General features: G+C 36.4%; 1 protein-coding gene across 3 annotated transcripts in view; it reads right to left on the bottom strand.

Moving 5' to 3' along the window:
- ICA1L (islet cell autoantigen 1 like) overlaps nt 1–25,463 on the bottom strand; it is a 64,801-nt gene that overhangs the window by 17,997 nt on the left and 21,341 nt on the right. For all 3 annotated transcript variants that reach the window (XM_082688905.1, XM_082688907.1, XM_082688906.1), the window contains exons 3-10: nt 21,070–21,238; nt 17,962–18,034; nt 16,577–16,700; nt 15,226–15,424; nt 13,352–13,477; nt 11,424–11,522; nt 9,967–10,049; nt 7,679–7,722 (exon numbers count right to left, since the gene is read on the bottom strand). In XM_082688905.1, the coding sequence (XP_082545031.1) occupies nt 7,679–7,722; nt 9,967–10,049; nt 11,424–11,522; nt 13,352–13,477; nt 15,226–15,424; nt 16,577–16,700; nt 17,962–18,034; nt 21,070–21,238 (917 nt within the window). The remainder of the gene's footprint in view (nt 1–7,678; nt 7,723–9,966; nt 10,050–11,423; nt 11,523–13,351; nt 13,478–15,225; nt 15,425–16,576; nt 16,701–17,961; nt 18,035–21,069; nt 21,239–25,463) is intronic.

Genomic DNA, 25,463 nt, shown 5'->3' with positions numbered 1-25,463 from the left:
AACCAAAATGTCTCCTACATAAAACATGAATAGTGTTGCTGCTGTACAGTGAGCTTAGAAGGTGTAATACATTTAAGGACAAGGTAGTAATATCTCTACTACATTCTTCTTAAAAGTTGGTGCTCAATTTAGATACTACAAAAGAAAATGGAAAAAGTTAAACCAAACAAAGTAGTCAAAAGAAAAACAAAATCAAAAGAAAGGTATAAGGAATTCAGTGTTATTTAGCTTTAAGATAAGGAAGCAAAGGATAAATTAGGTTCTAAGTTCAAATATTATAAAGATGGTTTAAAACTACAGAAGATAAAAAAAAACAGACTACCAATAAAGATTTCAGTTGAACTCTAGAAAAATCTGGGAATGAGAAAGAGATTCTGGAGGTGGCCAGAGAAGGGAATGAAGAAGAGACTAAGAGTTTGAGGGCAGGGAAAGAATGGGTGACTCAGTCACACACCATGGAAATTTTGGTAAGCTACAGAAACAGAGTTTGGGGAATGGAAAATTAGTGAAAAACAGACCTGAAGAACTTACCTAGACCCGAAGAAAAGAAGGAAAAGAGATGGAAAATATGAAAGAGAGGACAAAAGATATGAAAGACGAATGAAAAGGTCCAACATAAGCTTACTGAGGTTCCAGAGGAGAAAACAGAGAAAATGGAGGAGCAATATTTTAAAAGATAATGGTGGATGTATACATATTTATCATATATAAAAAAAGACGATAATGGCTGAGCATTTTCCAGAACTAATAAAAGACACAGTTACAGGAAATATAACTTATACTATGAAAGATGAAAAAATTTTAAAAACCTGCACATTTTGGACACATGGTACTGAAACAGCAAGAACACCAAAATGAACAGCATATCCTTAAAGCAGCCAGAAAGAAAAACCAAATTCACTAAATAATTAGACTAACAGAAGATTTCTCAACAGCCCAGGGAAAACAGAAAACAATACAACAATATTTACAAAGTGGTGAAAGAAAATACCAACCAACCTAAAATTATTTACTAAGCAAAACTATCTTTCAAAAATAAGAAATAACAATTATTTACAAACATAAGCCAAGTTTACCATCATGGAATCTTTAATAACTTCCAAAACTAAAAGCTATAGTAACAGAAAAGGAAAATGAGGTCACAACGAAGATCTGAAATATATGAAGAAATAATAACAAAGAAAAAATACTGGTAAAATACAAATAACATTTCTTCATAAAACAAAAATATTTTTTATTGCTATGTGGGAACTCACAAAAAGAGAAATAAAACATTGAAGAATAATAGTTGGTGAAGTGAGATGGAAGTGACTGGATTTAGTTTAAGATCTTTGTAATGTTTTGGGAATACTGAGATAGTCATAAACCTAGCCTTTATTTCAAGTACGAATGATATGGACACCTGGGTGGCTCAGTCGGTTAAAGTATGCATGATAAAACTCAAGGGAAACCACCAAAAACAAATAAAATGTGTAACTTCCAAACTAGTAGATGGGGGGGGGGGGGGGAAGGACTAAGAAATCTTCAAAAACAAATAATAAAATCTTAATCAATCCAAAGTAAGCCCAAACAGGGGACAAGAGAATGGGGTAGAACAAAACAAAGAGAAAACAGAAAGTACAAGTCCAAATATAAACCATGGCAATAAATGTAAATGGACTAAATTCATCAAAAAAAAAAAAAAAGAATGACAAACTGATATATGGGGCCTTTAAAAAAAATCCAGCTTAATTTTATTTATAAGAGACATAACCTAAGATATAAGAACATGGGAAAGTTGAAATTAAAAGTGCATAAAGGGGTATACAAAGCAAATACTAACAAAAATAAAACTACTTAAGCTAAGCTAATGTCATATAGAGGGAACTATAAGCCAAGAAGTAATATTAGGGACAGAAGGGGTCATCATATTATTAACAGATTAATTTGCTAAACAGATATAAGAATTCTAAACTGGGGTACCTAGGTGGCTGAGTCAGTTGAGTGTCCAACTCTTGGTTTCAGCTGGTCATGTTCTCAGGGTTATGAGACTGGGCGCTGGGTCAGGCTCTCTGCTCAGCATGGAGTGTGCTTGAGATTCTCTCCCTCTTCCCCTACCCCCATTTGTGCTCCTTCCCTCTCTACAATAAATAAGGGGTTCCTGGGTGGCTCAGTCAGTTAGGTGGCTGCTTTTGGCTCAAGTCATGATCTAAGGGCCCTGGTAGTGAGTTCAGCACTGGGCTCCCTGCTCAGCAGGAGGTCAGTTTCTCCTCCCTCTGCTGCTGTCCCTTCTTGTGCTCTTTTGCTCCCATGCTCTCTTTCTCTCTCTCAAATAAATAAAATCTTTAAAAAGAGATTTTAAACTTCTATGCAACCATCACTCCAAAATCCTAAGTATATAAAGTGAAAAAGTGCAGGAAAAATGAAAACCGACTACAGTAGCAGAGATTTCAAAGTACATTTCTCAATTACTGATATATTAAGTAAATAAAAAATTAGTAAAGCTATAAAAGACTTAAAGCAGCACAAATAATTAGCTTGATGTAACAGATATGTAGGCTCCTGCACTCAATGATTAGAGAACACATCAAGCCCATGGAATATTTAGAAAATTTGTCCACTTCTTAGTCCACAGACAGTGTCCCAATAATTCAAAGAATCGGTATGACAAGGATACATTCTCTGACCATGATGAAATTAAGTTAAAAAATCAATGACAAAAAGGTTAATTTCAGTATCCCCTTAATTTGCTGATTTTAGAAACACAATTTAAAATCACTCATGGCCATAGATGACAAAAGATATAATGAAAAGCTAAAAACAATTTAAATCAGATTATAATGAAAATACTATATATCAAAGTTTCTGGAATCCATACAATGGATTAAGCAATATAAAGGAAGTACCAACACAAACTGTGACATGGATGAAGCTCAAAGTGTTACATGAAGTGAAAAAAGATACAAGGACACCACACATGGCATGATTCTAGCTACATGAAATGTCCAGAAAAGGCCTAGGAGTGGGAACAGGGATTACAGCAAGCAGGCGTGAAGGATCTTACTGCTGAGGGGATGAAAAGGTTCTAAATCTGACTTCTAGAGATAGTTGCAATGCTCTGTTGTAACTAAAAATTACTCATTTATACAACAGAATGAGTTTTAGGATAAAATATACCTCAATAAAGCCTTTTTTAAAAAAAACTTGTGGGATATAGAAAAAGAGAAATTTTAGCTTAAAAAAAACCAAAAATAATAGAGGAAGAAAATAATGAAGATAAGAACTACAATTAATGAAACAGAAACAAAGATTCAATAGAAAACCAAAAGCTGATTTGTTGAAAGAATAAACCCTTAGCAAAATTCATTAAGAAAAAAAGAGAGAAGGAACAAATAAATATCTGGAATTAGAGAGTAGACATAATGGGACACCTGGGTGGCTCAGTTGGTTGAGCATCTGACTCTTGATTTTGGCTCAGGTCATGATCTCAGCGCTGTAAGACTGAGCTCTGCATTAGGCTCCAAGATCAGCAAGTCTGCTTGGATTCTCTCTCTCCCTCTCCCTCTGCCCCTCCTCCCACTTGTGTTATTTCTCTCACTAAAATAAATAAGCTCTTTAAAAAAAAAAAAAAAAAGTAGGGCGCCTGGGTAGCTCAGTGGGTTAAAGCCTCTGCCTTTGGCTCGGGTCATGATCTCAGGGTCCTGGGATCGAGTCCTGCATCAGGCTCTCTGCTCGGCAGGGAGCCTGCTTCCTCCTCCTCTCTCTCTGCCTGCCTCTCTGCCTACTTGTGATCTCTGTCAAATAAATAAATAAAATTAAAAAAATATGATCTGTATCTATGTGTACACTTAAAAATGCCTCTTGCATTAAACTGTACACCTATCATGTGCCATGTAGTTTATAAATATCTCTAGTCTTAATATCTCTGTAAGGTAGGAGTATATGACTCATATTTCAGATGAGAAAAATGGGAAAGGTAAATATGACTTGTTTTTAAAAGCTGGCATTCAAACCCTGGTTTTTCTGACTCCAAAGCTGCACTGATTGAATATATACTGATTGTATACATAATCTGTATTTATAAAAAAATAAAAAAAGAACGTGTATTGAAGTGTGAGAAGAAGCTTGAAACTTATTCATACCACCCTGAAATAAATGTCTACATTAAAAGCCCTCATCTTGGAGAAAAATCAAAATTCCCTAAGGAAAATAATTAGACCTTCTAATGAGGTGCTGCTAGAAACCTAACTCATTGCTGAGTACAGCCTCCAGGCCCATGTGACCAGGAAGCCTGGACTGAGACCCTGGGAAGTTACAAAGCACATCCTACCACCCACCCAGAAAGAGAAACAAGTCAGCAGCCCCACCCGAGTATGAAGCCTAATCTCCTGCCCTGCTCACCGGGAAGCCCTAACAGTGACCGTGGGGGGCTCCAGAGCCCAGCGTACAGTGCTGCCCTGCAGCCAGCTCCTGTCTATAGCACTGCCTGGCATGGAGGCCACGCAGATGGCCGTGTTAGCTGCTGAGCACAGCCTGCCATCTCAAGTGAGCAGGGAGCCCAGGCAGTGATCCTACTCAGTTGTAAAACACAGCCTCATGCCCTGCCCAGTCATGCAGTAAAGCATGAGGCCCACTCAGCTAGGAAGTATGGCCAGCAATCTTGCCCAACAGCCACCGCCCTGCCTGATGTAGAACCCAGCCTCTGCAGTCTAAATTGCAAAGCACTGGGTGAGCCCGTATCAGAAAATGAAGCCCTGCCTGTGACCCTGCCTGAAAAAATTGGCTCGGCAGTGGCATCCTTTGATCAGAGATGACTGTGAAGCCCAGCTAGTGACCCTGCCTGACCTCAGAGCACAGCCCTTTCACCAGGGATCCCAGCTAACAGCACCACTTAAACACAAAATACAGCCAATGGGTCTTTTCCAACCTCAGAGCATGAGCAGCGCCTTTGTCCAGTCAGATACAACAACACACTGTAATCACACTGTCAAAAGTCAAAGACTGAATTTTTAAAGCAGCAAGAGAAAAGTACTTTTCACATATGAGGGAGCCACTATAAGACTGTAAGATTTCGCAGGAGAAATTTTGCAGGCCAGGAGACAGCAGTATGATATACTCTAAATACTGAAAGAAAAAAACCTCAATGAAGAATATTATACCCAGCAAAGCTGTCCTTCATAAATGAGAGATAAAGCACTTTTCAAACAAATGAAAGTTGAGATAGTTCATCGACCATAGACCTCCCTTACAGGAAGGCTAAAGGACATTCTACAAGACGAAATGAAAGGATGTTAATTAACCTTATAAAACCACATGAATGTGTACAGTGCCTAGGTAAAGGTAAATATATAGTCAAAGATTATATAATATTGGAAGAGTTTTGTATAAATCACTTTAAACTCCAGTTAAAAAGCAAGCATTAAAAATAACTCTAACTACAATAATTTGTTATTGGATACACAATGAAAAAGGTGTAAACTAAAATGTGAGGGGGAGAAAACTTTGGAGTTTCTGTATACTAATGAAGTTCTTAGTAGCTTAAAATAGGATGTTATAGTTCATGATTGCATATAGAATGGAATTACTCAACCATTAAAAAGAATTAAATCTTGCCATTTGTGACAACATGACAGACCTAGAAGATATTAAGAAGTTACTATGCTATGTGAAACAAGTCAGACAGAGAAGGACAAATACCTTATGATTCCCCTTATATCAGGACTAAAAACAAAAACAAAAACAAAAACAAAAACAAAATGGAGCAAAACCAAACAACAACAGAGAGAACTACCCTTTGAATATATCTATATAGATATAGAGAAATAGTGGTTGCCAGAGGAGAGTGGGGTGGAGACATAAACAACATACATAATGGGGATTATGAGGTACAAACTTCCAGTCATGAAACAGATAAGTCACGAGAATGGAAAGTACAGCACAGGGAATACAAATGACAATATTGTAATAACTTTGCAAGATGACTACATTTATTATGGTGAACATTTCATAATGTCCATAACTGTCAAATCCCTGTGTTTTGTACCTGAAACTATTATGGAATTTGTTTATTTATTTGACAGAGAGAGAGAGAGAACAAGTGGGGGTCAGGGCGGTAGCAGGCAGAGAGAGCAGGAGAAACAGGCTCCCCACTGAGCAGGGAGCCTGATGTGGGGCTTTCTCCCAGGACCCTGAGATCATGACCCAAGCTGAAGGCAGATGGTTAACTGACTGAGCCACTAGGTGCCCGCAGTACCGGGAACTAATCTATGTCAACTATACTTCAATTAAAAAAAAAAAAAACACCTGGGAAAAGACTCTTTGACGTTGGTGTTGGCAATGATTTTTTTGCATTGGACACCAAAAACACAATAAACAAATTCAACAATAAAGAAAATTACATGAAACTAAAAATCCTCAGCACAGCAAAAAAAAATAACAATCAACAATCAAAAACCCAACCACATTTGCCTACAGAATGAGTAAAATATTTGCAAACCATCTGTATGATAAGGGGCTCCTATCCAAAATATGTAAGGAACTCATAACTTAATAGCAAAAACAAAATAACCTGATTAAAAAAGGGCAAAAGAACCTAGATACACATTTTTCCAACTGCAGAAGACATGTACACAGCCAACACATACAGGAAAAGGTGCTCAACGAAACACGACTCATCAGGGAAACAGAAATCAAAACCACAGTGAGCTATCACCTCACGCTTGTTAGAACGCTAGTATCAAAAAGAGAAGAGATAGCAAGTGTGGGACAGGCTCTGGAGAAAAGGGAACCCTTGTGCATTGTTGGTGGGAATGTAAATTGGGGCAGCCATTATGAAAAGTAGTATGGAGGTTCCTCAAAATATTAAAAACAGAACTAGCATATGTTCCAGCACTTCCACTTCTGGGTATATATCCAAGGGAAATAAAATTATTATCTTGAAGAACTATCTGCATCCCCATGTTCTTTGCAGTATTATTTACAATAGCCAAGACATGGAAACAACTGAAGTGTCCATCACAGATAAATGGATAAAAAAAAAGTCATGTATATAGATACGTATAATAGAGTCAAATTGAATATTATTTACTCATAAAATAACATGGATGAATCTGGAGGATATTATGCTAAGTGAAATAAGTTAAAGAAAGATAAATACTATGGGATCTCACTTAAAGTTTAGATCTTAAAAAGCCAAACTCAGAAACAAAGAGTAGGTTGGTGGTTATTAGGGTCTAGGAGGGGAGAAACGGTGAAATTTGGTCAAAGGGTATAAACTTCCAGGAAAAGATGATAAAGTTCTGGGGATCTAATGTACATCGTGACAACAGTTAACAATACCATATTACATACTTAACATTTGCTAAGAGAATAAATGTTTAAATGTTCTTGCTACCAAAAGGTATATAGTACCTATGTGAGGGGATAGATGTGTTAGCTACGTATAAAGTGCTAATCATTTAGCAATACGTACTATATCAAATCATCACGTGGTATACCTTAATCCTACACAGTGTTATATGTCAACTATAACTCAATAAAGCTGGGGGGAAAAGAAAGCTAACTCAAAAGTGTTTATATAGAAGAGATTTATAAATGGATTTAACATGTTTTTTTAAATGAATGGATATTAATACAGTCTGTTTTAAACGGTTGTGACAAACTGTTTTGACATTTCAAATGTGATCATTTCACATCTTACCTGGTTCATTTCCCAAGCTCACTTCCTCATCTGACAAAACTAACCTAAAGTAAAAACCAAAAAATGCAAAGATTTTGGTTAAAATATACTCGGGACTCATATCCTATAATTGTATATGGTTAAAACAAATTTTTTTTAACTGAGATGACATATAAAATAGTTGTCTTGTAGATAGCTCTAAAATCTGAGACAAATGCCACTTCTTCTCTAGATCTACATAGACTATGAAAATAATCCTTCATCCCTTATTCTTTCAACAACAGTTACCGAGTACTGAGGAAGCAACAGGCACCATGTTTGGTATTACAGGCACCGTGCTAAGTGCTACGTATGGTGAACATCTGTCACCAAAGTCCTGGAGTATGAGGTTTCATTTTCAAGCACGGAAGCAATTTGCTCAAGAATACTTGGGATCTAAATAGAGGGAATGAAGAATCACAGAAAAAATGGAGCACTCTATTTTGAACAAAGTGATGTTTGCACAAGAAGACACATTTGCCTAAAATATCCTCAGTCAATACTAATTTTGGATATTTGTATCATCCATCTGCAGTAAAAAAAATTAGACAAAGAAATTGAACATAGATTAAGGCATTATTCCTGGAGTTTAACCTCATAACTCCAGTATTAGAGGCTGTCTTTAATAAATCTTTAAAGATACATAACAAGAAATACAGGTACCGCCTGCTTTTCAAAAGTTTGCATTATGCTTCTACAGAAGACCTACGTTAGTACCCACCTTTGCTAACTGAAAGAAGTCCAAAGAGGATTTGCACTTTTATAAAAAAAGCAAAAAGCAAAATACAGTGTTGTTCTACAAGGAGCCCTTTTAGAGGCGGTGTGACCCTGAGCAGCGACAGCAGCGCCACCAGGCTCCTTCCCTGAGAACTACACTCAGCCTCTCAGCATTAAGCCACTAGAGTTCTGAATGGTGTCTGTGCACAGCTGTGCTCTATCTAGATTTATTTTGTGCATATGCTAGCAAGATGTGTGCTAGGGTGTCAGGAAAGCCTGAGAGAGGTTATTTTTTGGGTCTAGGAATACTCAAAAAATTTTCCACAAAAATTAATGGTAATTGCTTCTTTGCCTTACACTGTATACTGGCTTATGAAATGTTTCGTCGGAATACTCCACTTTCGGATAGCAGGGGAAACCTACACGGTATTTATTTGCAAAAAACACAAAAATAAACCTACAGAGAAAGTAGATACTAATGACTTGGAATGAAATTTCCAATAACAGCATATATACATGGGTTTTTAAACAACTTGGATGGAAGAAAAAATAAAATGCTTTGTACTTTGTTAGTTAACTGAAAAGGTAGTTATCATAATGCCGAAGATGCATGAGAGGATTTTGAATAAAACTTTCATGAAATGTGATAGTGGAAAAATTTTACTAAATGAATATATTTCATGTAACATAAGATATTAAATGTTAATGTGTAAGTTTCAGTTATAACTATACATTTGATTAATCTACATCCTAAATTGTTTGTATAGTCAAGTTAGCCATAACATTTGTTCGGATTTCCCCACAGAGAAAAGAGGGACCTGCTGATATCCTGGATCACGTTTCACTCAGCAGTACATGGTCTGTCGCAGTCTGGGTCTTGTTTCTGGGTGTGTTACTACACTGAGTGCAACCTACTTAAAATGAGAAGTGGAAGCTCTGAAAGGAAAACAAGAGTACGATAAAAAGGGAAACAGGCAACGTACAAGATGTGCATGGCAAGAAGCCCCATTTTCAGGCAACCAGTCCCAGTCCTATTGGTGTTGCTCTGGAGATAGATGTTCAATAGCTTCTGTTTCATAGCTGCTGGCACCTGTCCCTTTCTCTTGCAAGCTGGCCCTTCTGGGATTCTAGGTAGAGGCTCTTAATACAAAGCTCAGTCTCCCAAACTACAGAATTTGGAGCTATTGCCTCAATCTGTTCTGTACTGTTACCATCAACTTTGCTTGCCATGTCTAAAATAGGGGGGGAAATCAGGCTTCAAAACAAATGTTTAATATTAACTGGTAAAATGGGGCACCTGGCTGGCTAGTCAGTTGAGCACCTGATTCTTGATCTCTGGGTCATGAGTTCAAGTCCCCTGCTGGGTATAGAACTCACTTAAAAAAAAAAATCTCTTAAAGATATTAACTGGAAAAATGACATAGAAATAAATATTCAGTAAGTCAGAAAAGAAACAATTCTTTCCATATATATCCTTATCAGTAGCCACAGTTTCCAAATACATCATATTATCATGTATCAGTATCCATAATACCATACTTCTGCCTGCTTACTTATTGAGGTTTTCAGTGAGAGAACTGTTCTCTGTTTGTTCTTTGTGGTCTTCAGTAAACTTGCTTGGAGTGTCCTGTAGTTGCTAAGGACAAGAAATTCAATGTTAAGTAGATGGAGTGTTTCTCTCTTTGTGCAAACAAAATGAGAATAAAAATTCTAAAAAACAACATAAAATGGGGATAATTTTGAAGTAGACTAGAGAGTGGGAGAGATGGGATGTAATGTAAATTGAACTAAGCCCTGTGTCTCTGTTTATCCTGGCTGCCTATGGCAACCATATGGCCTAGGACATAGGCTAGCCACAGGGTTTCTAAGTCTGTGATACGCCAAAGAAGACTCACACAGTGTTTCTGACTTTGACTGCAATGTTCTAAATATGGCTGAAGATTTTCAACTTCATGTGAACAGAAATTAGATATTAAATTTGCCTAAAAACACAGTATGCTATCCAGTGAAACATTAATAGAGAAAAAAAACCATACGCACAACAAAAAACATAAAGACTAATACGAGGGTATCTATTAGACTGGAAGATGCTCTGTCAGAACATGACTTAAAAATCCATACCAAGCCCCAGGAATACACAGGTGCAAGATAGGGATCTATCCCAGATACCACATCTAGCTTGAGTAATCTCAACAATAATGTTTTCAAGCTCTATTTAAAACAAGACAATTCACAGACCTATACCCCTGGGGCAAATAATAAATTATATGTTAATAAAAATAATGAAAAAATAAAATAAAACAAGGCAGAGAGATAGGTTCAAAGGCATTGAAATCTAGCCTAACCAAAGTAAAGAAATGATTACCATGGTGTGACTCTGCTAGATAAGCCATATGCAAAGAAGACTGACAGGAAGATACTCAAATGTTAAAAACCTCAGAGTACCTTTTACTATGTAGGCATTACAGAAAGAGTTGATCTAATACAAGAGAGTAGTCTCTTAAGCTGTAATCACCCATAATTTTTGCATCATGAATCACATCTACATATGATTCTATTCTCTACAGAAGAAAACTATACTTTACAACATGAATATAAAAGTAAAGCAAGGGAATTTTTAAGTTCTAAAATTGTCAGGTATGTACTCTGGTTGTTTTTGAAAAGCCAACGACCATTTTCCATTGCTTGTTCCTCTGAAGTTTTTCTTTTCCATAACTTTTTCTTATCTCATTTGCATTTTAATTTTCTTTTCTCTTGCTGGCTCTTTTACTCCCCGCCTCTAACCCCCACCCAATATCTTGAGCCCACCAGCAGTATTCTCACATATTTGTTTAGTGTTGCTGGTAGCGCTTGGAATTAGGGACGTACTGGAAAACAACGGACTAAAGGAGTGTAGGAAAATGTTTCCCAGTGTTTTGTGAATTGAAAGTTAGGCTTAGCGCAAAATACTTTTGGTGTTATCCAAATGAAGTATAATATATCTAACAAAAGAACACGGAAAGAAATGTACCTTGACAGCTACAAAATCATATGGATGGAAGCCAGTACAGGCCCCATGGATCTGGGACATCAATCGAGCTGTTTTCTCCCAGAATCCAAGCAGTGTCCTCTGCAGAGAAAGAAAGGTTGTCACTACAGATATGATTTTTTTTTCACTGCTGTTTTTCCTCACTAATGTAGGCAGATGAATGGTTGCTGAATAATAAGCAGTAGGAAGTAAAATCAGTTTCTGGGTTTGGGAACCACACAGCCATGTAAATAGTAATTCTGCATAAGAACTGGCATCTTGGGGTACCTGGGTGGCTCAGTGGGTTAAGCCTCTGCCTTCGGCTCAGGTCATGATCTCAGGGTCCTGGGATCGAGCCCTGCATCGGGCTCTCTGCTCAGCGGGGAGCCTGCTTCTTTCTCTCACTCTGCCTGCCTCTCTGCCTACTTGTGATCTCTCTCTGTCCAATAAATAAACAAATAAAAATCTTAAAAAAAAAAAAAGAACTGGCATCTGTATTGGCATATATATGTGCCTATCTATATACAGCAGTGGAATGTACACTGGAATCAGCTAGAGAGTAATACTAGTAGATTAGAACACTTTCTGAAGAGTCCAAAAGAAAAATGTTAAAAGCACAAAAATACTGTATTTATATTAGGGGTATATGTGTAAATCTCTATGTTGGAAAGCATATATAAACCCTTATTAATTGGAAAAAAATAGTATGTACCACTAAATTTAGTTTTTCATTTAGGGCACAAGAAAGAAAAAAAAAATGTATTCTCCAGCCAACTCAAGTAACTGAACATTTTCCTTGGTGTTTCAAAGTTCCTAGTCAAAGTAAGGGGGCTGAATGGAGAGAATAAGGAGAACCGAACTACAAGCTGTTGTGTTTCAGGCGTACGCTACATGGATTGCCGCACTTTTATTTTTTAAGTGTGTCCTTTCTTGACTCCTGAATTCCACAATACTGAATGGAAGGAGGCAGATTTCCTATAAGGCCCAGTGAATGGGCCTTGTTTATTACTTAGTTTATTATTTATTATTTAGTTTATTATTCTTATCTTATGTAAATACAGTTTATTCTATTTTGCCATTCATGAATACATGTTAAAATTAGTCATTGCTGGGGCGCTGGGTGGCTCAGTGGGTTAAAGCCTCTGCCTTTGGCTTCGGTTGTGATCCCAGGGTCCTGGGATTGAGCCCCATGTCGGGCTCTCTGCTCAGCAGGGAGTCTGTTTCCTCCTCTCTCTCTCTCTCTCTCTGCCTGCCTCTCTGCCTACTTGTGATCTCTGTCTGTTGAATAAATAAATAAAATCTTTTAAAAAATTAGTTACTGCTACTAATTAACATCTAACTTACTCGTTGCATGATATTTATGTGTGATTTGAGGTAATAGAAGTGCAGGTGAGACTCCTGAGGTTAAAGTGGTGGGAGATGGCGACTTGGCAGAATGAAAAGAACACAGGACCCAGCATGAGAACACTTAGGTTTTTAGCCCAAATTACCATGTACTTTAATTCTCCTATATTTAACTTTCCTCAACTATAAAATGACAGGTAAGTTTTAAACTACTGGGCCACCGCTAGTAAACTATTTTAATAGTTTAAAATAATTTTAAACTATTGGGCCAAACAACAGTTTCAAGTTTTAAACTACTGGGTTGAGGATGTGAAACCTGCCTCAACGCCCCCCACTCAAACCTAGATGGCCCCTAAGTCAGTCTCTCCTAGGACACCAAGAAGAATAACATGAATATACAGGAGTAGGGAATCCCAAATGTCTTTTTCAGTCTAGAATTCTCTGTCATAACCTCGGTAAGGCAATTTTCAAAGTCAAAAGAATCTGATTATTTATGCAATTTTTCTTATACCCTTTAGACAACTTTTAAAAAGGAATCTCACCACTCATCTTTACTGCAAGGACATGCTGCCCATGGAGGTGGGTACCTGGTAGGTAGTGAGTGAGTGAGATAACATATTGCAGCGACTAGCTCCAAGTAAATCCACTTTCTGACAAACATCCATCTTTAACTTGTCAAAAGAAGCTTTGCTATTTCTCACTTGGATCTGTACCTGCAACCACAATAATATTTATTATTATTACTGATAATACAGACTCAAATATACCATATAGGCTCATGATACATATTTTCAGGCACATGAAATTGTAATAAACATGACTAATTAGGTTTCCTTATATTATTATTTCATGATTAATGGTAAAGATTTTGGCTATTTTTAGTAATTGTAGGAGATTCTTCCCAATTGATATCTTTATGCTGAGAAAGTATGCAGTGATAAATGGAAAGTATATAGTTAAGAAGAAAAAAACCCCACAGAGTCCACATAAAAAGAAACATCCAAAACTACTGACGGATAATATCTAGCTAACAGAAGAATGAATGGAAAGGGGACATAGTTAACGTGTTGAGAAGCATTAATCATAGTTCTGAATCATGGAGATACATTTATAAATTTAAATATAGGCCTATCATATATCTTACACGTGAGGTAAGTCATATGTCACCAAGTGGCATGAATATTCAACTTTTAAATATACGTATTGATTCATTCAAGAAGTATTTATAAGGTATCTATTATATGCCAGGCACTGGGATATTGTGGTGAACAAAACACTGTTCTTTCCCACCATCCCTGAGTGAGGAGGCACAGGAAAAAACAGTAGTAAATAAATATATAAGATCATCTCAAGTTGCAAAGATAACATATAAGTGAAAAGAAATGACTACTTTTGGTAAGATGATGAGGGAAGCCTTTGGTGAGCTCATGCAAGATGTTTGAACTGGGACAGAAAGAAGATGAATGAGCCATGCCAACATTCTGAGAAGAGCATTCTAGGCTCAGGGAAAAGCAAGGACAAAAGTTCTGGGCATGGGAGGTCGGTGAAGAGTTTAATATGTTTGCAGAACAATACGGAAAAGGCTAGAACATATTCCTTCCTGGGGCATGAAAAGGGCTAGAGTATAGGGAGTGTAAGATGTGGCTGCACAGGGACCAGGAAACAGGCTGTGCAGGGCTACCTGGGTCCAGATAATTTTAGAATGCATTCTTTCTCAATTAAAATTTAGGCGAAATTCGGATAACATAAACTTAACCATTTAAAGAATATACAATTCAGTGACATTAGTGTATTCACAATATTGTCTAACAACTCCCTTGGATTATATTCTAATTGTCAAGGTTTACAAAGGGGAAAGAATACCAGGTTGCTTGGCCTATACGGTGGTTTGGGTAAAGGCTCCACCAATATTAAATACGATTTGTAGCATATGTACACTATTTATAAAATGAAGGAGTGAATTTTATTATTCATATATGGTAAATTTAGGGCATACAATTCATAAGTAGTCTATTTAGCAAAAACACAAGTCCATACATACTTTGAATGTCTGTGGCCAAACTAGGTATTGTAGCAGAAGAAGAATCTGATAATCTTCACTTTTTCTTATAATAATCAAGTTACCTGAATTTTTACTTAAATTGTTTATTTTTTCCTCACTAATAAACTATTTCCCTCCCTCAAATCCCAAAAGTCCAGAGAAGAAACATTTAAAGGGTGGTGACATCTACCGCGAGAGGGATAAAAAACAAACTAATAGAAAATGTTGATAGGGTGGGGATGTCACTCAAAGAGTAAAAAAGTGTGACCTTTTGTACTTCAAAGGTCTCTAAGCAACCAAGAATTTATAATATAATGTGTTTTAAAAATAGCCTGATATTTTATGATCTTGAATAAATTATTCTGTGTAAGTTCACTAGGTTTATGTATCAAGAAACTGACAGGGAAGGGCTTCTCATACTTTTCTGAACTTTTCCATTTGTTTTAGGGTATCTGGGTCCAGCTCTTGGGACACGTCCTTCATCCACAGCAGGGCTCCTCTGTATTCTGTGCGCGCCTGTTCCATCCGATTGATTGTCATCAAGGTATCAGATACCGCCCTTTGACTGAATGTTGCTACTTCTTGCTTAAGACGAGACAGAGGAGTATACAGGGCCAATCTAACGGCAGAGAGGTAAAAACCAGAGAGATGTACATCCCATAAACAAAATAAAAAACAAAGGTTTAAAACCATAAAGCATATCTGCTGTGAGGATGAGTCTATAAAACAGGAAATTATTAAGATGCCTAAGGAACTTTAGAAAGCAAATAAAGATCATATAGCCAACTCTGAATTGTTAATGATGATGTGTCTATATCTCCCCCTTCTCTTATTTTAAGGCATATATTATTTTTGCAATATTTTTATGTTAATCCACGCATAAATAACCTGCCAATAATTCTGCCCTTTAGAAAAGTGTTCCGTGGGTAAAAGAGATCCTGTATTCACAAAGCATAATCCTATAAATAGAAAGTCTTTCATGTGACAAATTTGAGGTAAAACCTGGGTATAGAGAAGCAGATAAAACGCTAGAAGAACTAGTGAGTGTTGAGTTCTTAGCAGCTGAGGATGAGAACAAAAAAATCAAGAATTTAAGAAACACAAATCAAACCCAGCTCCTCTAGTCACCATTTTTTACTTAGTTACACTGAAGGGCCTTGTACTGAGTGTTCCTTTGTTAGTTCCTTAACGATGGGCTTTTGCTCTGATGTGGTGTTTCAGAATAAAGCCACTCAAGTTATACATCGTCACTGCAGGTCTGATAAGACCTGTTTCTATTTTTCTTCTGAAAATGCAAAGATTTTGACTGTATTTAGTAAATGTAGGAGAGTCTTTGCTGCAGGTATCTTTATTTTAAAAATTTATAAAGTGATAAATGCCAAATATTTAAGAAGAAAAAATGCTCCCTGCTTAAAAAGAAGGAAAGTTCTAATGTACTCCTAGATAGTACAGTGTCCAAAAAATGAGAAAATAATTAAAATACACATATTTTTATATGTATGTACCTGTTACATTAAACCACCTAAGAAATTTAAATACAGGCTTAAAGCCTATTTCTAGGAATTAAGCAACCTAAAATGTCCATTTTTAAGTAATTCTTTTACATACAAAATAAATAAGAGGCATCAAAACAATTATATGCTGTCATAGATCTCTCTTTTAACCCTTTACTGAAATGACTGGTAACCTTTACAGATATGCAAATTTAGAAGCATAGGCCAAAACTATCATGTTGAGTACAGTTTTAAGGATGATGTAAAAAATCGTAAACCTCTGCTTGGCTGAAGCACAGAGGGCCTTGCCGGCAGCATCCATCATTTTACCAGCGGGGGTCGGATCTCGTTCTGCTTGAGACTTTAAAAAGAGTCCCAGCTCATTTTCTTCCTCTGATATAACTAGGAAAAAAATCACAATATAGTTAGCTGTTTCATTTCATCATTTGTTTAAAACACACAACAAAAATTCTCAATATGTAAGAATTACTTGGAGGAAGGAGAAGCTTATTTTAAAAATGCAAATTCCTGGGGCTACATTTACAGAGATTCTGATTTTATAGGTCTTAGGATCTGCTTCCCCCTACCCACAAGTACTCTGGATGGTTTTGATGTAAATTCTGTGAATTCTCAGAACTTGCATTTGGGAAAGACTGATCTTTAGTGAAGAAAAAACAAAAAAAGTTCCAAAATGACAAAACCACAAATGATGCACTAGCAATTGTGCAGACATGCATTTTAGGATCATTGCCTCTTAGTAAGTATTCGTATCCTATTTAAACTTAACTTAATCTTGACCCCCACCCTGGCTTCGGTGACATGTATTCAGTATCCCACGTGCACAGACATTCACAATTTTACTGCTGTAACTGTAAAAGTTGTCATGTAGTATATTAGTACTCAGAGTGTGGTCCACTGATTAATTCCAGTCCAGAACCACTTGTTACCAGCCTGTAACAGGTACCAAAACTAAGAAGCTGTTTAGAAACTTACTAATTTGGGTATTTTATATCTGTTGAACCTAATAATAATAAAGAAGTGTGCTTACATTATTCATGTCTTCTTTAATTTCCTTTTTCTAGAAATTAATTTTTATTGTATATTATAAAAGTGTCAGTTTACAACAGATTGAAAGTAAAACATGAAACAAAAGTGGTCTTTGACCACAAAGTTTTAGAAGTCTGACCCACTAATCGCAATAAGACTAATAAGTGGGGGAGCCCATAAAGTGTTCAAATTATAAGCTTAAAGTGACAAATGACTAATGTCATGCCAATTACACCCTGGTTCACTGCTGGAAGCTGAAGTTAAAAACTGAAAGAGGAAGAGGTGCCAGCTGACTCAGTCAGTAGAGCATGTGACTCTTGATTTTGGGGTCGTGAGTTCAAGCTCCAAGCTAGGCATAGAGTCTACTAAAAAAAAACAAAAACGAAAAAACTGAAAGGGGAGTCCCTCAGTACGTCTAAGGCAGCAGCAGAACTCAAGCCCCTCACTTGCTAGCCCCCCATTCCCACTGCTCCTTGCTGTTACTTCGTCATAAGGAACCATTCACAAAATAGTTCAGTAAACTATTGTTTTTGTATTAAATATTTAATTCACAAAAATGCAAGTGAATTATTTATTGTAAATGAGAATTATTGGACAGATATCTAGGATTTCATACCATTGAGTCTTAGCTGATATTTCTCAACTATCTTCAGAAGTTCAGCGCATGTCTCTTGAATGGAGTGAAAAACCTTTGAAATACAAATTTTATTAGGACAATCTACAGAACCATAAGCAAATATAATATATATGTTATAAGCACTTTGAAAGCAGAACATTTCCTTTTAAGTGGTATGTCTGTTTTCCTCGACTTCGATGTACTTCACTATTGGTTTTATTTTATTTTATTTTATTTAAGATTTTTATTTATTTATTTATTTGTCAGAGAGAGAGAGAGAGAGAGCGAGCGCGCATAGGCAGACAGAATGGCAGGCAGACTCAGAGGGAGAAGCAGGCTCCCCGCCGAGCAAGGAGCCTGATGTGGGACTTGATCCCAGGACGCTGGGATCATGACCTGAGCCGAAGGCAGCTGCCCAACCAACTGAGCCACCCAGGTGTCCCTGGTTTTATTTTTGATATAGAAAATTGAGATTCCCCCAAAAGGGCTGGAAAAAATGGTGATAAATACATGGGAATTAATAAAAATTTGTAACTGTGGAGTCTGTCCTCCTCTCAGCTCCAAACTAGCTAAATAACAAAAATGTAAATCCAATATAAACTGGATCAAATAGTGCCAATTACAGATGAAAAGAGTATAGATAACCTTAGAAAATGTTAACTCTCAATCTGGCTTTTCTACAATATTATCTTTAGCATAACAGGTGAGTGAATTGCCATAAAAATTAAGTAATATATTATAACATCAAAAATAAATTACTTCCAGATTGTTTTTGTTTGGGATTGTCCCTTCATTACCACTGTTACAAATAGCTAACAGAAAAATAAAACATCCAGTAGACACCCATTTCAAAGTAAGCACATGAGAATTTGAGATTAGGACACATTATACACATGAGATGACTCTTCATACATATCTATAAATTAAGGTTTTCCCAGGAAGATGGGGTGGCATAGGTTTTAGGGTACAGCCTTCTTCCCACATAGTGCTCTGCTGAAGAACTTTTACAAGACTTTAATTCAAAAAGACCTTGGCACTGTAGCATAGTATTAGGCACTAATAACCTTTTGAGTATCAAATAAATTTCCAATATCACCATTGAGCCTGTGTATTCCCTCTCTGAAACAGTTTTCTTATTATTTTGATATGTGATTAGACCCAAGGAAGATCAGTGATAGACACTAAAATCTAAATGGAGGAGCAACCATCAACTTTCCATATAAGGTTAGGTATGTTTGAAATGAATTTGGTAGATGGAATTGGCAACTTAAAAAGCTGTTTTAAAATCACATGGAAGACTAGAAAAAGATATAAAAATGATTGTTCTAGGGTGCCTGGGTGGCTCAGTGGGTTAAAGCCTCTGCCTTCTGCTCAGGTCATGATCCCAGGGTCCTCTCTCTGCCTACTTGTGATCTCTGTCTGTCAAATAAGTAAAATCTTTTTTTTTAATTAAAAAAAATTAAAAATGAATGTTCTACTGTGATGAAATGATTTTAGTTGTTTTTCCCCCCCATGGGTCTTTGAAAGATTTATATACAACTGCTTTTTATTTTTAGAATGAATTTTTTTTAATGTAAGGGGAAGTATAATTTGACAAAACTGTAATATATTTAAAGCATATATCATGATGATATAAGTATACATTCAATGAAAATTTTTCTCAATCTTAAAAAATAAAATAATGTGGGAGAAAGTATTTGGGTGATTTCAAGTATTTGTCTAATGGACAAGAAAATATGCCACACAGATTACCTAACAATGTAAAACAGGACAGTAAAATTTACTTATGTGGGAATATATGTGGAAACAGTAAAGAGTTCCTTTAGCCTCAAAATACTGATTACTTAGGGGCGCCTGGGTGGCTCAGTGGGCTAAGCCGCTGCCTTCGGCTCAGGTCATGATCTCGGGGTCCTGGGATTGAGTCCCACATCGGGCTCTCTGCTCAGCAGGGAGCCTGCTTCCTCCTCTCTCTCTGCCTGCCTCTCTGCCTACTTGTGATCTCTGTTAATTAAAGATAAATAAAATCTTTTAAAAAAAAATACTGATTACTTATAATCAAGTCCCTTCATTTTTTCAACACTTGTCATTGAATCATAAGAAGAATACTTTTCAAAACAGATAGTACAAGCTTGTTAATTTGTTATCTATTTCTACATTTGTTATGCCATGACATAACTTTATGTTTTGTAGAATAAAAATACTTAGTAGATTATGACCTATTTAACGAGATCTGTACTTTTAAGGATTGCAACAAATGATTATATTCCAAGCATAATAGAACTCCTGCTTGGAAATATTTTTAAAAAGTTATTTTCAATTAGTATACATACATGGAATTAGTAAACCTGCATTTAAAAACCCAGACCTTTTTGTATATATCGAAGACTTTTCTCCAATTAGTTTAATTACTTAAAAGTGTAAAACACTTACAGGTCTAAAGTAGTTTCATGGTAATTACTTATTTTATTTAAAATGAAAAACATAGCCAAAAAAAAACATTACAAAATACTTTAATAACTCTATCCCTTAATTATACAGAAACAAAGACTAACTTTAAAAATCCTCACTCAGGGGACACTGGCAGGCAGACTCAGTCAGTGGAGCATGTAACTCTGGATCTCAGGGCTGTGAGCCCCACAATGGGTGTAGAGATTATTTAAATAAAGAAATGAACTTTAAAAAATAATAAAAAAATAAAAAACCTCATTATTTGATTTCAGTTAATTTCAACGAGATATAAGACGACACATAAAAGTAGCACAAAAATTACAACATGATATATAATGAATATATGGTCTCAATTAAGAATATAAATAATTAATTATTATTTAGCTTAAAAACTAATACTTGCACCAGAGAAATTATTTAATTATTCTTTCTCTAATTTATGAGTACCAGTTCTGCCGATTCTCAACTTGTGAGAATTGTGACCTCCTATGCAGAAGATCTGATTGTGGGGGAATAGCTCAGTGGTAGAGAATTTGACTGCAGAAGATCTGTTTGACAGATGAATACAATTAAACATTCTATTATCAAATTTGCAAGCTCTTCAGTCATAGTCCCAAAGAATAACCACTTACATGCAACATAAAGAATCCTCAAATTTACCTCGAGTTTAGCATCCAGTTCAGCATCAGATGCCACCACATGTTCATCCTCCTTTTTTCCTGTTGCTTTGATAAAGACTTGTTTAGTTTTCCAGTATTTCTTCTGCATTCTGCTAACTACTGACTGGTTATCTTCTGGTCTGGGTTGCCCAAAGGAATCCATGGAGTGACTACAAAGAAAAGACTAACATTTCTTAAATTTTTTTCAATAATATATATCTAATCAGCGAGTATTTAATCCAATTGAAAAAGTGAAAGATACTAAATGGAATATTAATGTTAATAACTTTACATAATATTTGGTCTGTATGGTCTAAGCTTATGACACAACTTGCACAAGTAACAGGCAAAAAGATTAATGATGCTTACATGAATTTCAGTTAGGAGACAAAGGTGATAAAACTATTACAATTTTGTAATAATGATTAGAAATAACTTTATTTTATTTAACCGTCTATTTATGGACATCTATTAGTTTCTAATATTTACCTTGTAATAATACTGCAAAATGAACTTATACACACATCTTTGCATGTTATTATCATTTCCTTTAAAAAGTCTGCTATAGTTACAACTGCTATGTCAGAATACACATTTAATAAATACTCGTAGCTATGCAAACACTCAGATACACACTCTTTTTTATAACTCAAAGAAATACTTTAGTATCCAATAAATAAACAAAAATAAAAATCTTAGGTATAGGGGAGATATGTTAGCAATAAAAATGGGAGCAGCCTGGGTGGCTCAGAAAAGCATTCGACTCTTGATCCTAGGGTCACAAGTCCGAGTTATTTATAAAAATTATTTAAAAAAAAGAAAGAAGGAAGGAAATTGCAACCTGTCAACTTGAAAATTAATGTCTAAGTAATTCCCCTGGGTAGCCATCTGGCCCTGGGTTCTTGTTTGTTAGGAGACTTTTGATTATTGCTTCAATTTCCTTACTGGTTATGGGTCTGTTCAGGTTTTCTATTTCTTCCTGGTTCAATTTTGGTAGTTTATATGTCTCTAGGAATGAAGCCATTTCTTCCAGATTGTCTAATTTGCTGGTGTGTAGTTGCTTATAATATGTTCTTATAATTGTTTGTATTTCCTTGGTGTGGGTTGGATGCTCTTTAGCCTCCATGTATTTGAGTTCTTTCCAACTTTCCTCTTGTGGTTAAGTTCTAGTTTCAAAGCACTATGGTCCAAAAATATGCAAGGAATGATCTCAATATTTTGATACCAGTTGAGACCTGATGTGATCTCTTCTGGAGAGCGTTCCATGCACACTAGAGAAGAATGTGTATTCTGCTGCTTTGGGATGGTATGTTCTGAATGTATCTGTGAAGTCCATCTGGTCCAGTGTGTCATTTAAAGCCTTTATTTCCTTGTCAATCTTTTGCTTAAATCATCTGTCCATTTCAGTGAGGGAGGTGTTAAAGTCCACTACTATTATTGTATTATTGTTGATGTGTCTCTCTGATTTTGTTATTAATTGGCTTATATAATTAGCTGCTCCCATGTTAGGGACATAGATATTTAAAATTCTTAGGTCTTCTTGTTGGGTAGACCCTCTAAGTATTATATAGTGTCCTTCCTCATTTCTTATTATAGTCTTCAGCTTAAAATCTAATTTGTCTGATATAAGGATTGCCACTCCAGCTTTGTTTTGATGTGATTAGCATGGTAAATGATTTTCCACCCCCTTCCTTTCATCCTGGAGTTGTCTTTGGGTCTAAAATGAGTTTCTTGCAGACAGTATATCGATGAGTCTTGTTTTTTTTTTTTTAAGATTTTATTTATTTATCAGAGGGAGAGAGGGGGAGAGAGCGAGCACAGGCAGACAGAATGGCAGGCAGAGGCAGAGGGAGAAGCAGGCTCCCTGCTGAGCAAGGAGCCTGATGTGGGACTCAATCCCAGGACGCTGGGATCATGACCTGAGCCGAAGGCAGCTGCTTAACCAACTGAGCCACCCCGGCGTCCCGAGTCTTGTTTTTTAAATCCAATCTGATACTCTGCGCTTTTTGATTGGGACATTTAGCACATTTACATTCAGGGTAACTACTAAAAGATATGAATTTAGTGCTGCTGTATTGCCTGTAAGGTGACTATTACTGTATATTGTCTCCCTTCATTTCTGTTCTATGTTACTTTTAGACTTTCTCTTTGTTTAGAGGATCCCTTTCAATATTTCCTGTAGGGTTGGTTTGGTATTTGCAAATTGTTTTAGTTTTTGTTTCTCCCAGAAGCTTTTTATCTCTCCTTTTATTTTCAATGACAGCCTAGCTGGATATAGTTTTTTGTTTTTTGTTTGTATTCTTGGCTGCATACTTTTCTTATTCAGTGCTCTGAATATATCATGCCAGTCCTTTCTGGCTTGCCAGGTCTCTGTGGATAGGTCTGCTGCCAATCTAATGTTTCTACCACTGTTGGTTACCAACCTCTTGTTCTGAGCTGCTTTCAGGATATTCTCTTTGTCTCTGAGACTTGTAAGTTGTACTATTAGATGACAGGGTGTTGACTTATTTTTATTGTGCCTCCTGGATTTTGATGCCTGTGTCCTTCCCCAAATTAGGGAAGTTCTCTGTAATAATCTTCTCTGATTTACCTTCTGCCCCTCTCTCTCTTTCCTCTTCTTCTGGGATCCCAATTATTCTAATATTGTTTCATCTATGGTATCACTTATCTCTTGAATTCTCTCCTCATGACCCAGTAGTTATTTATCTTTTTCTCAGCTTCTTTATTCTCCATCATTTGGTCTTCTATATTGCTAATTCTCTCTTCTGCCTCCATTTATCCTAGCAGTTACAGCCTCCATTTCCAATTACACCTCAAAAATAGCCTTTTTTATTTTGACTTGGTTAGATTTTAGTTCTTTTGTTTCTCCAGGAAGGGATTCTCTAGTGTCATCTATGCTTTTTTTCAAGCCCAGCTATTGTCTTTGTAATAGTCATTTTGAACTCTAGTTCTGACATCTTACTAATATCCATATTCATTAGGTCCCTGGCAGTTGGCACTGCCTCTTTTTCTTTGAGGTGAGTTTTTCTGTTTCGTCATTTTGTACAGAGAAGAATAGATGAATGAGAGAACAGAATGCTAGAAGGGTAACAACAACCCCAGAAAAATATATACTAAACAAATCAGAAAAGACTTGAAACTGTGGGGAAAGTAAGGGGTGGGGGGAGAAGAAAATGATCAGGCTGGTGAATAGAACAGAGCCACACACAAGATTTTGGGTGTATTTTGGTCTGTTAGAATATACTTCCTCCCAAAATTTTAAAGAAAGAAAAACTTATATATATACAAAAATAAGGGTAAATACAATGAAGGGATGGAATATGATTGTAAAGATGAAAATTTTAAAAGACTTTTAAAAAGGAATTGATAAAATGTTGGTTGAAAAAAGAAAGAAAATAAATAAAATTTTTTAAAAAGGGGAGAATGTGATCAGGTGGGAGACTAGAACAAAGCATATACTAGGTAAAGGCTATCTTTCAGTTTGTTAGAAGAAACTGTACCCAAAAAGTTTAAATAAATAAATGTGTGTGTGTGTGTGTGTGTGTGTGTGTGTGTAAAATAAGTTTAAATATAATGAAGGGATAGAATATGACTGTACAAATGAAAATTTAAAAAGATTTTTAGAAGGATTTGATAAGATGTTGGTTGAAAAGGAAAGAAGAAACATTCAAAAAATAGAAAAAGAAAAAAATAAAGAAATTTTTAACAACTTGAAAGACTAAAGAATCATGGGGGAAAAGTCATGAATTGTATGTGCTGTATTCCCCTAACGCTGGAGTTTTGCAGTTCTCATTGATGGGTAAACTTGGTCTTGGCTAGATGTTCTTGCTTATCTTCAGGGAGAGGGGCCTGAATCAAAGCAATCGAATGTCTTTGCTGGAGGTGGAACTACACTGCCCTTGCCAGGGGCCAGGCTAAGTAATCTGGTTTGCTCTTGGTAGCTAAGTAGTCTAGGTTTGCTCTTGGTACCTTTTGTTCCCTGAAAGCTTTCTATACAGCTTTGGATGATGAGAATGAAAATGGCGGCCTCCTAATTTCTGGTCCCAGAGGAGCTGAGAACTTAGCGTCTGCTTCCTCAGTGCATCCTCAGAGAAAAGCAGTCAATCACTCCTGTCTTCTTGCTCTGGCCACACTCCATGCTCACCCAGCCTGTGACCAAGCATTTCTTTTTTTCTTTAAAGAATTTATTTATTTATTTATTTGACAGAGATCACAAGTATGCAGAGAGGCGGGGGGGGGGGGGAGCAGGCTCCCCGCCAAGCAGAGAACTGGATGCAGGGCTCAATCCCAGGACCCCAAGATCATGACCTGAGCCAAAGGCAGAGGCTTACCCCACTGAGCCACTCAGGTGCCCTTGACCAAGGATTTCTGTCTCTGGCACACAACCCCATTGGG

This window comes from Mustela nivalis (genome assembly GCF_964662115.1).
Source record: "Mustela nivalis genome assembly, chromosome: 11".
Lineage (NCBI taxonomy): Eukaryota > Metazoa > Chordata > Mammalia > Carnivora > Mustelidae > Mustela > Mustela nivalis.
The sequence above is the reverse complement of the archived record's forward strand: the minus strand, read 5'-3'. Positions and strand labels throughout refer to the sequence as shown.